This window comes from Triturus cristatus, chromosome 10 (assembly GCF_964204655.1).
Source record: "Triturus cristatus chromosome 10, aTriCri1.1, whole genome shotgun sequence".
Lineage (NCBI taxonomy): Eukaryota > Metazoa > Chordata > Amphibia > Caudata > Salamandridae > Triturus > Triturus cristatus.
Window position 1 is genome coordinate 910,627,672 of NC_140593.1, and position 12,727 is coordinate 910,640,398.

The window sequence follows — 12,727 nt, forward strand, 5'->3', positions numbered from 1 at the left end:
TCGACACTCGTAGGAGAACTGGGATAGGTAGAGCGGCTGCTCCCGTCCATTCTCTGCGCCACCTTGGGTATCATCACTTAAACCCGGATACAAGAGACGCACACTAGGAGGTGTTCCCAGCGTCTTTGTGTTGTGGCAGTACTCTGGGGGATACTGGTAGAGCGGCTGTTCCCAGGTGGTAGAGAGCCCGGCCGGGTGACTCCCACGTGCCCCCCGTAGATTCCACAACCTTGGAACTACCCTTCACAGCGGTCGAGTGGCATTGTCGGCCACTGCTTAGCACTGTGCCCTCCGTTGGAGCATACCGGGTCCGGTGTGCATGCGGAGGACGGTTAGACGAGCTGTGAATGGGTATCGTACTTTAACTGGTGATTCCAGTACCGGTATTCTTTGTTGTCTGTAGTTGTTTATCTGTTTATTAAATCATCCTTAAACCTCCATTTCTCTGGTCCGTCGTCTGTTTGTCCCAACCCCGAGAAAGCCAGGACGTTACATAATATCCGACCTCTTCCATAACTATCTCCTGGTTGGGCGAACGACATGGCCACGATTGAGGATGTGTTGGCCGTCTTAGCCACGATGCAAATCGAGCTCACCGCTTTCAGACAGGAAACAGCAGACGTTAAGGCTAGAATGGACGCACTGCAGAACGATCCGCTACAGGCGGGTGCCTCTCACACGGCCACGGCTCCTGCGGTTGTGGTAGAGATGCCCGTAGCCATTCCTTTGGCGACACCAGAGAGGTACAGCGGAGACCCCAACACAGTGCAGGTATTCCTCACTCAAGTAGCACTTCATCTGTCCTGCAAACCAAAGGCCTTTCCTACCAGCCAAGCCAGAGTGGCCTTTCTGATCTCGTATCTTGCTGGGAACGCGGCGCAATGGGCAGTCCCACTTGTGAGCAGGGACGACCCTATCCTATGTGATTGGGGAGCCTTCCGCGAGGAATTCTTGAAGGTGTTTGATCGAAGGGCGGACTCGTATACTGCCGATCGAGAGATGTTGGAGCTGAGGCAAGGCAACAATGATCTGGTGCAGTACCTTAATGCTTTTCGACGGTTAGTGGCCGAAACCAAGTGGCCCATAGCCAAACAAACCGCGCTGTTTCACCAGGGCTTGAGCGAAGAGCTCAAAGATGTGGTAGCACAAATCGACCCCCAACCCAAGACATGTGAAGGCTTGATCAATCTGGTGCTACGGCTGGACCATAGATTGAACGAAAGAAAGGGCGATCACAAGAGGAAAGGGAAAGCGCTGCCATCGTATGTTTCGATGGGTGGCCCTGAGACCAACTCCTCCACCAGGACGGAACCCATGGACATAGGAGCTATAAGGGCGAGCCTTACAGCCACTGAAAAAGAATCACGCCGCAAGCAAGGCCTTTGCCTTTACTGCGGGAAAAAGGGGCACTATGTACGCGAGTGTCCAGCCAAGCCAAAAACCTCACGATACCGAGCGAACAAAACGGTGACAGCAGTGGTGGAAGCACCGGCGGAAAACTGAGGGACTCCGGGTCTAGGGAAGGGGCATCTTGGAGTCACACCCACATCCCTTCCATGTTGAGCCCGAATCAAAAAGGGCGAAGACATTTGTTTATTACCTTACACGTAGGAGTGCAGGACCAGTGGATACCTGTGGTAGCCATGATTGATTCAGGAGCCACGGGCATGTTCATGGACTACAATGAAGCACGGAGACTGGGTCTCACTCTCCTTCCCAAACAGATACCAGAGGAGGTGTATGCAGTGGATGGGAGAAGTCTGGTGACCGGACCTATCGGACAGCACACAGGAGAAATACCGGTGAGGTTCGGAAAACTGCATAACGAACGTATCGATTTTAGCATAATCAGAGCCCCGCAGTACGGGGTCATATTGGGTCTACCCTGGCTCCAAAATCATAACCCAACGGTGGATTGGCCTACGCATCACATTGAGATGACTTCCCCGTTTTGTGAACAATGGTGCGGTATGCGGCAGGACCCCCATGAAGGTGAGGTAGGCGAAGGTCACACGGTCGCCACGGCAGCAGAAAAGGACGTAAAGCTGCCCAGAGTGTATCACAGTTTCAGGGACGTCTTCGATGAAATCCGAGCGGAGGTGCTCCCTCCACATAGACCGTTCGACTGCCAAATCGACCTGGTTCCGGGGGCTAGCGTTCCCAGCGGCAGACTGTATGCGCTCACAGAACCCGAAAACATACATCTACGGGGATATTTGGATAAGTTACTAGGGCTGGGGTTCATCAGGCCGTCGAAATCCCCTGCCGCATCGCCTCTCTTTTTCATTCCGAAAGCGAATGGCGAATTGAGGGCCTGCGTGGACTTTAGGGCCTTGAACGCGATAACCATAAAAAACCGGTACCCCCTGCCTCTCATAAGCGTTCTCCTGGAACAGGTAAAAAAGGCCCAAATATACACAAAGCTTGATCTCAAGGGGGCATCCCATCTTGTGCGCATGAGGGACGGCGACGAATGGAAAACCGCCTTTAAGACCAGGTTCGGGCTCTTTGAGTACCTCGTCATGCCGTTCGGACTATGCAATACCCCTGCCGCCTTCCAATACTTCCTCAATGAGATGTTCCGGGAGGTATTGGATATCTACGTGGTCGTTTACATAGACGACATACTCATCTACTCCAACTCAGAGGAAGAACACGTACAGCACGTATCCGCGGTTCTCAAAAAACTGAGGGAAAACATGCTATACTGCAAACTCAGCAAATGTGACTTCCACGTCACATCAGAGGAATTCCTTGGGGTGATGCTGAGCCCCAACGGACAGGAGATGGCGGAACGCAAGATCAGAGCGGTGGAGGAGTGGCCGGCGCCCCGAGGAGTAAAGGAAGTCCAGAGCTTCATAGGCTTCGCCAACTTTTATAGGCGTTTTATTGAGGGGTTTTCTGGCTTGGTTGCCCCGATCACGCAACTACTAAGGAAGTCTCAGGAGTTCGTGTGGGGACCGGAAGCACAAAAAGCATTTGTGGCCCTCAAGAAGGCCTTCAGCACCGCCCCGGTGCTAGCTCACTCGAATCCGGAATTACCCTATGTGGTAGAAGCGGACGCCTCTGATGTGGTGCTGGGTGCCATTCTATCTCAGAGGAATGAGGTGTCGGGTTTGCTCCATCCTGTGGCGTACATGTCTCGTAAATTTAACGACGTGGAACGCAATTACCATATTACGGAGAAGGAACTACTCGCAATAAAGGACGCATTTGCTGAGTGGAGGCATTTGTTAATGGGGGCCAGACACGTGGTTACAGTGTATACGGACCACAGAAACCTCCAGTTTCTGACGGCGGCGCGGCATGTGTCTCCCCGTCAAATGAGGTGGATGATCTTTTTCTCCGGTTTCAATTTCCACATCACATACCGACCCGGTACTGAGAACAGGAAAGCGGACGCGCTTTCGAGGCAATCGAATGCCAGGGATCCGCAGCCGGTTGCCGAACATTCCATCATCCCTCCAGGAGTTGTGATAGGGGTGATTCAACCACAGACGTTCCTCAGGGGGGTCCAGAAGGGGACCCATACCTTCATGTGGCGGACGTGGCTTCGCAGTCACAAGGAGTGGCAGATGAAGGACGGGATTCCGGTGAAAGGACGATGTATGTTGTTACCCACGCCTAGGCTTCGAAAACAGGCCTTCACCTGGTGCCACGTGTCTCCCTGTGCCGGCCATCTGGGTGTCGAAAAAACGGTAGCGAGCCTAGGACGGCAGTTCTGGTGGCCTGCCATGAGAACAGATGTCCGGAATTGGTGTTCATCATGTACCGTTTGCGCATCCATGAAATCGGACCACAGAAGATCGCAAGGACTCCTCCAACCCCTTCCTACACCGACCAAACCCTGGGAAAACATATCCTTAGACTTCATTGTTGGGCTACCAAAGCATCAAGGAAAGACGGCCATACTGGTGGTGGTGGACTATCTCACGAAGATGGGGCACTTCCTCGCTTGCAAACAGGTACCTTCGGCAGGAGAGCTGGCGTCGCTGTTATTGAAGAATGTAGTGAGACTACATGGCCTACCCAACGTGATCGTGTCGGACAGGGGATCTCAGTTCACGTCGCACTTCTGGAAAACTTGGTGTTCGGCGTTACACGTCAAGTCTGCCATGTCCACGAGTTATCACCCGCAGACGGACGGCCAGACGGAGCGCCTGAACCAGTCGCTCAAACAATATCTACGTTGTTTTGTAGAGCAAGGGAAGGATGAGTGGGTGGACCTACTTTGGATCGCGGAAATCGCGTACAACAACGCCACACATTGTTCCACCAAGGCCTCCCCTTTTTACAGTAACTACGGCCATCATCCCCGGTTCTTGCCGTTTCTGCACCCGGTCAGGGAAGACAGATTGCCGACAACAGCCAAGAGGGTGGCCCGCATCAAGGAGGCCTTGATGAGTTCTCGCGTTGCCCTGGAGGGGGCTAAGGCCACGTATAAAGCCTTTTCTGATAGGAGGAGAAGGCCTGGACCGGTCTACAAACCTGGAGATTACGTCTGGGTCTCTACTCGGCACATGAGATTCAAGAAAAGTAGCGTGTTCCATCCCCGCTTCATGGGCCCATATAGGATCCTTCGATGCATCAGCCCGGTGAACGTGAAAGTGTGCCTGCCCCAGTCCCTGCGGATCCATCCCGTGTTCCACGTTTCTCTCTTGAAACCCGCGAACGCGGTGAGGCCTCGTACGCCGGTGTCGGTGACTGTGGATTCGGAGGTGGAGTACGAGGTGGCTGGTCTCTTGGATTCCAAGTGGCGTAGGGGCAAACTATGGTATCTGGTGGCATGGAAGGGGTACGGACCCGAGGAGCAGTCATGGGAACCTGCGGCGGGGGTTCACGCTCCTCGTCTGGTATCGTCGTTCCATCGTCGATATCCTTCCTATGCTGGTCCTGAAGGGGGGCGCTGATGGGAGGGGGATGTACTGTCAGTAATCCCCTCCCGCACATGGATTCCCTCCCACGATGCCACTTCCGTGAACCTGGTGCGCTTGGAGGAGAGCGGACTACAACTCCCAAAATGCCCTCCGGCAACAATTGCCTTATGCAACTCAAGAGTTCTGGTTACATAACACCAAGGGTAACACCTAGTTTTCATGTTATGCAACTCAAGAGTTCTGGTTGCATAACACCAAGGGGAACGCCTAGTTTTCATGTTATGCAACTCAAGAGTTCTGGTTACATAACACCAAGGGTAACGCCTAGTTTTCATGTTATGCAACTCAAGAGTCATGGTTATACAACGCCGAGAGTACTACTTAAGGAGAAGATCACTGGGACTCGGCGTCGGATATTCTGATCTTTGCCGGAGTACCTGGTTGAGGTACACAGACCCGTTGGTGAGTTGAGCGGCGGAAGGAACATTCTAAGGAGCGGAGGAGAGGTGCTGGCGTGTGCTTCCTGCCCGTGTCCTGTCCCGTTCTGAGAGCTGTATTCAACGTCATTGGGCACAAGTCCCGTTGGTAGAGCCGAAGCTCCCAACGGCCTGACAATTTGGAGAAAACGAGGTTGGTGCGAGCCGAAGCTCCCAACCCTCGTTCCTTGGGTAAACACACGCTTAGAGCTAAGACGCTATCCCGGAGGTGTTTCCGCGTCTTAGCCATCGACACTCGTAGGAGAACTGGGATAGGTAGAGCGGCTGCTCCCGTCCATTCTCTGCGCCACCTTGGGTATCATCACTTAAACCCGGATACAAGAGACGCACACTAGGAGGTGTTCCCAGCGTCTTTGTGTTGTGGCAGTACTCTGGGGGATACTGGTAGAGCGGCTGTTCCCAGGTGGTAGAGAGCCCGGCCGGGTGACTCCCACGTGCCCCCCGTAGATTCCACAACCTTGGAACTACCCTTCACAGCGGTCGAGTGGCATTGTCGGCCACTGCTTAGCACTGTGCCCTCCGTTGGAGCATACCGGGTCCGGTGTGCATGCGGAGGACGGTTAGACGAGCTGTGAATGGGTATCGTACTTTAACTGGTGATTCCAGTACCGGTATTCTTTGCTGTCTGTAGTTGTTTATCTGTTTATTAAATCATCCTTAAACCTCCATTTCTCTGGTCCGTCGTCTGTTTGTCCCAACCACGAGAAAGCCAGGACGTTACACCTACATGAGGCCCTCAATGTATTGCATATTGGAGTTTCCAAGGTAGCTATCGCTCAGCCACGCTTTTTGTCACAAGCGAGCTCAGACCTCTTGTACGCCTTTCCACCCATAGCTCTTCTACCCAGATTTCTCACGAAGATCAAGAACGACCGGGCCCAAGTCATTCTTGTGGCTCCGGACTGGGCACGGATAGTTTTCTATCCAAAGCTTCATCGAATGAGTATCGATCCTCCAATCAGGCTGCCTCTTCAGGGGGATCTTCAGTCATAGCAGCAGGGGACGGTCCTCTACACGAACCTGTCAACTCTCTGCCTACTTGCGTAGAGATTGAGCAGCAACAGATAATAGCTTTCAACCTTCCTCCTGAAGTCTGTAAGGTTATCTTGTAGGCTAGCCAGTCCTCCACCAAGACAGTATATGCCTGGCATTAGCAGAATTGTTTAAGATATTGTACAGAAAAGTCTATTAACCCTCTTTCTGCCTCTATTTCTAATATTCTTCTTTTTATTCTTACCCTTGCCCATCAAGGCTTTGCTCTGGGCAGTCTCAAGCGTTATCTTTCTGCTCTGTCGCTTTCCTGCGACTGCTTTACCAACCCTCTTTATTCAAATACTCTATTTGTAAATAAGGTCTTGAAAGGGCGTGTACATATGTTTTTCCCTACACCCTTCATTATGCCCCAGTGGGATCCCAACCTAGTTCTCACTTACCTCATGATCACCTCCTTTGAGCAACTACATAATTGTTCCCTCCAGTTGCTTGCCATCAAAACAGCATTCCTAGTGGCTGTTTCATCTAGCAGGAGGATGAGTGAGCTTCAGGCTTTATTATCCAAGACTCCCTATCTCATGACATTCCCAGATAAGTTAGTGCTTTAAAACAAAGAGAGTTGCAATCCAAGCGTGTAAAAAAGACAATTCGTCAATTGCACCAGCAGAAAGGTGGAGGCCTACATTCCCTTGTGGATGTTTCCTGGCGGAGTCAATTCGATCAATTGTCCATATGTTCACAGGTAGTGACTGTATGTCTCACCATTGGGTAAGTGTTGGGGGTTGCTTAGCTCTGTTTATCTGCTTTCACTCAACCCCACAGCCGGCTGATTACCTGTTTATCTTACAGTCACTACCTGTGAACATATGGCCAATTGATCGAATTGACTCCTCCAGGAAACATCCACATGGGAAGGTAGGCCACCCCTTTCTGTTGATGCAATCAACAAATTGTCTTTTTTACACGATTGAATGGCAACACTCGTTGTTTGAATCATAGATTAAGGCACATAAGAGTTCACCACAACTCTTAAAATCAAGAGGGGAAGATCTACACCTCCCACACCACACAGTGCGGCTGCACTGTTGGGAGGTTATTCCTTACCCTCGCCTTTTGGAAATGCCTATGTCTTTATAAGACACACTCTAGAACTAACTCAGAGTGTCTCCCCCTTTTTAGGTTGCCCTTCAATTCACTGTACCTCTCACTGTCCTGATGAAGACTCGCATACTAGGAATAAAATCTCCTCTTGCAACAGTTGGGTCGAAACGTCAACACTATTAAACTGCTAGCCTTTACTGATTACAGAAACCTATGTGGGGTCGTTGTTCTATCCAGACACCAATGGTTTCTGAATAGAGAAATAAAAGATTTTATACATTTCCCAGACAGGCTTTTTGGCCTTGGCTAAGTTGGAGTTTCTTATTGCCACAGCGATTGAACTAAGATTACTTTGGATAACCGTCAGTATTAATCTTTTCTTCACTTTTTTCCTTATCACTACGCACATGAGCACTACTTGAAACACCTCTTCACTTATTCTTCTTGGAGCAACCGTTTATAAAATGATTTTGATGTTACCTTTTGTTAATCTATTACCAATGAATTCTTTGATAGATAAAATTCAATGTGACTCTTTAATATAGCAATGAGTGTGACTCATTTATTGCGTTGCCTTTGTTTGTTTCTTCACTCACCTACAGTACAAACATAATGTAGCATTTTTTACTGATCTGTACCGCAACGTCACATCAGGCGCCAACCACGCCCCGTGGAGCCAAACTGAGCTACCCAAAGGCGCTCAGGGATACAGCTCTCGCAAAAGTTTCCAGATCCACTCTGATGCCTGGGAAATTCAAAGTTAAGGAATTTGCAGCTAGATATTGTCTCTACTAGATAGATAACTTGTTTGGTCGGGGTTCAAGATCCACAATAAGTATATGTTTAGTATTCACCCCATCAAACTTCAGAATCTCCTTTTTTTTGTAGAGGCACATTTGGAGGTCTCTCTCAAACCTTCTCTGCCCCTTTGTGGACTACTTTTTCCTTTTAGACTTTAAGATGTTTAGACCTCAATGCCCAATTGATTCTAACCCAAGTGTGGCTTCGGCTAACACTTATTCTCTGACCAATAGAAGATTCTTGACCAAGCTTCTGAGATGCTGACACTTTCCCTACTTATTTTCCCTTGCTTGACTCTAGGTTAACAAAACCATCCTCTGAGCTTGGATCTTAATCTAAGTGACTCTAGATTTATCTATGTATAGACAACAACAAAATACTTTTCTATGAGCATAAGATACTTTTACTAATCTTTTGAATTGCTGTGACTCAATTTCTTGTTTAATACCGGTACTCCTAAACGTCTTTAGGAGTTTGGGTTTCCCAATTGTTATTCTGTATCTTTATAGCATGGTTTTAAGAGTCATGTAGTTGAACTTAATTTAAATTTGTAATAAACCTTCTTAACCCAAGCTACCGATTTTTGGTCCTCATTGTGTAGCCAAATGGTTGCACTGTTAATTAAATTTGATTGATATAAATGTTAACTCTCATCACTTCTCATTTGGAGAAAGAGGTCAGTTGGCGGACCAATGGCAAGGAAGTGGCCCCAGAAAATGCTGTATCACATGTAAGCAGAATTTACAGCTGATTATAATATATTATGCACTTAACATATCTGAAAATCTGTGCCTACAAAAAACGTTACTAACTTTGCAGCACGGAGAAACTGAAAAAAAGAAAGCATTTTACATAATTTAAGGTTTTCTTCCCTTTAAATGTATGAAATAACCCTAGAAGTGCACAGTAAGCTGCTCATAAGGTCTGCAGGTTTGTGTTGGATTGAGTCCCTTAGCTCCCCCTCTCTTTGGTCCTTGTCTCCTTACTTGATCTTCCTTTCTTATTCACTTACTCGTTCATTATGTAGCCCTTTTCTCCTGGCTCTTGAGCTTGCCTCTTAGGGCGAATCGTCTTATCTCATCTCTGAGATCGGTCTCATTAGTGAGGGGTGTTAGCAGAGTTTACAGGTTGGCAATGCACTAGTTACGCAAGCCCATGTTACTCAGGACAAAGGTCTTCAGGGCTGAGATAGGAGACTACAAGTGACTTGTTGTGTGTGGTGGACAGTCTTTTAAATGGGGGCTCGTGCTCGCGATAAGGGAGGCTGTACACTGCCATGACTTCACTGTTGTTAATAAATAGCTATGTATCAGTTTATGTGTTGTATGCATCTTCTATTTTTACCATTATGAGCTTCACTCTGAGAGCCACAGTAATGCAGCTGGTAATCCCACTTCCTATAGTTGCCAATATTGAGATTGTTAGTATCTCTGGGAGAGTGGGTTTACCAGTCAAATACAAATGGGACATTAAGGGTTCCCTTAGGAATGAGGAATTACAGGTGAATCAGTAATTCTGGGCTTTATATTTCTGGTTATTCCTCATTCCACAAGCCACCCACCTCTGTTTCCCGGTACTTCACATAGACCCTATCTACTTTTATGAGCTTGAGTCTCTGTGTGAAATTTAACGGACCAGTAGTGTTCCGGCCAAACTTGTGAGTCTAGCGGCACTGGTAACTCTAGTTAATAACAAGTTCTAAGACATACGTTCCATCTAATCAGATCACTTGCCACCAGGTCAATGGCAAATATGTCTCTGCACATGTTAGCATGAACACCTTGTACACAAGTGAATATGTGGTGCAACCAGAATATCTCTGTCCCTCACCCAAAAACCATCTCATAGTCTAAGACCTAATCACATCACTACCGGCCTGAAATCCCGCTTAGTAGAAACAATATGAACGAAATTGTACGCGCTGAAAAGTCTTCCTATGAATTTACAACATACCTGTGGAAATAGTGCATGACGTGAAGTATTGGCTGTATTTGTCTTTGTTCTCACAGGGGAATACATCAGCGACGAAGGCCAGACAATAATTGATGAAGATGAGTTTAATCTAATTGTGCGGCTTAAAGACCTGAAGAAGCAGTACAGAGCAGAGTATGACCAGCTGCGGGATCTTAAAGCGGAAGTCCAGTACTGTCAACGCCTTGTGGACCAATGCCGACAAAGGCTTCTTACTGGTACAGTACTTTGCCTATTAAGTAATAATACAGTTAAACATTTACAGAAATTGCAGAATAGAATCTATATTTGAATCTTTCATGAAACACAAACGTTTTGGCCGCCATTTTACTGGCATGGATTAAAATGACATTGGTGTCCTAGATCCACATTATTTGAAATGAGGTTGAAAGAATTGGGACTATTGAAACGTGTGATATTTTTATGGGCTGGCAGTGTGGAGAGGAAAGTGGGGGTGATTTAGGGCAGACTGAATAGCACTATACAGAAGTACACTGGTGTTCATTGGACACAGTGTGGCATGCCGTCTAATTCCCAAGTGACATGCGGTGGTGCACATTGACCCTGAGGCTGCTATCCCGAGACCTTTTACACATCACAACAGGAATTTGCAATAGTGTTGCCTAAAACCGACCTATGCTCATTCCCCTCAGTTCCCTTTTCCTTCTCAATTTGTCATCACTCCAGAACATACTGGGAGCCATGTCCAATGGTTACAACGGCATTGGTGATTTTTCCTTATTGCTTATTTTTTATTTTTAAGTGGTTCATCGTGCATTTGGGGCTATTAGGGTGCACCAAATGCAATAGGGCCATGTCAACAACCAACATTCATGACCAGCATTTGTGGATTTTCGGTGTTCAACCAGGCAGCTGAGAATGTGAAGCTTCCCTCAATTTGACAAGAAAGCCCTGCTGCTCTCTTGAGAGAAAATGAATGTCTTGGGCACTTTTGCCTCCATTATCACCTGACGTGAGTCAGAGAGTAGGCAACACTATAATTCCTTTATTGAATTGGCTGTGACACCCATTTGAGGCCATGAGTTATCCTGCGCTGAAAAAATGAAAAATGCAAAGGGCCTAGGAATCAGAGTGAATTTTGGTTTTCCAGATATAGAAGTCCCTCTAATAAAAAGAGGAAGTGAAGGACTTCTTCTCTGGACCAGGAGGATGTACTAGTGCTGGTTCAGGAGTTGTTCAGTTTATGACTTCTAGAGGAGTCCTTGGAAGTAGTGTTGGTGGAGAGAAGGTCTGGGTGCGGTTTGATAGTGTCACTGTCAAAATCTTTTAATGAAGAGACGCTCTCCGTCATGCAACAGTAGTTGGCCTCTTCCCCCATGCCTGTTCCACATTGTGGATCTGAAGTGATGTTCCTCCCGGCAATGCACAACTCAGAAATATGGCTAGGACTGAACACTAGAGCTCTTATAGAGAGCTGATTCTGTTCTTTAGAAGAAGGAGCACCCAAAGACTGCTGTACTAGCTTTTTTAACAGGTTGATAGCTTTCTGTTGTACCTCTGTTATTGTCCAACCAGGTGCCAATTATGTTGTCTTTGGCACCCAGGAAGAAACTAAACTCAGAAACTAGTAAGCCTGCTCAAAGATCTGATGAGACATTGTGCAAATGCTTTTAAAAATCCCACTGTGGATATGTGAGAGAAGCCATCTTCTATACCAGGTGCCTATTTAAACAAACTATTGACCAATTGAGATAGAGCTTGTACCAATTATGCAGTGACAGACTAGTTTGTAATGTTTGCTACCAGTGCCTAGGGACTAATACATTTTCAATATGGCCTCCAGATAGTCAAAGAAATTTGATGAACTACAGAAATTCATTTTTAAACAAATATGTTAGTCTTGAGGTCAGTCAACGCAGTCAGTAATTTGTCCAGAAGTCAATATTCATTTCGACATTCTGTGGAGAATATAAGTGGCCATTTCTTGGAAGTGTAGGCGTAAGCTTTGATACTTATGGTGGCAGATAAAATGGTAGCTTTAAATATATTATCCAATCAGACATGTATTCTGCACATTCTATTGTCTGAGGTTTGGCTGCTTTGTCGGCTATCAAACAACATTTGTGCTCGATTTGTTGGCAAATCTCCAGCCAAATTCTTTTACTAACCTCTGGTTGATAAAAAGGAATTTAGCAACCAATGAAGACCTCACATGGGAAGAAGGAATGGACTTGTGGCACACAGGAATGACTTTGGGTTTGTCTAAGACATTGGTGATCAATATTTCAGCCACGAGACATCAGCATCACCACTGAACATACTCCCTCACAATCCAGAATGGCGGGGGGCAGATCAAGGTATTTCTGAGTGTGAGAGGGTCCTCTCTGATGAGTGTGTCCTGCAGGTATGTGACTCTAATTCATGATATTCCCATCAGGTTTTCCACCACAATAAGAATAAAAGGGCACAAAATGAAAAATTTACAGAACAGGTGCTGCCTGAAGAATGGAATAGAAGTATTTATTC

The 12,727-nt window shown here is 47.2% G+C and overlaps 1 protein-coding gene across 2 annotated transcripts in view; it reads left to right on the forward strand.

Annotated features, from left to right (window-relative positions):
• KIF9 (kinesin family member 9) overlaps positions 1 to 12,727 on the forward strand; it is a 567,914-nt gene that overhangs the window by 437,292 nt on the left and 117,895 nt on the right. For both annotated transcript variants that reach the window (XM_085630190.1, XM_085630191.1), the window contains exon 18: positions 10,279 to 10,458. In XM_085630190.1, the coding sequence (XP_085486316.1) occupies positions 10,279 to 10,458 (180 nt within the window). The remainder of the gene's footprint in view (positions 1 to 10,278; positions 10,459 to 12,727) is intronic.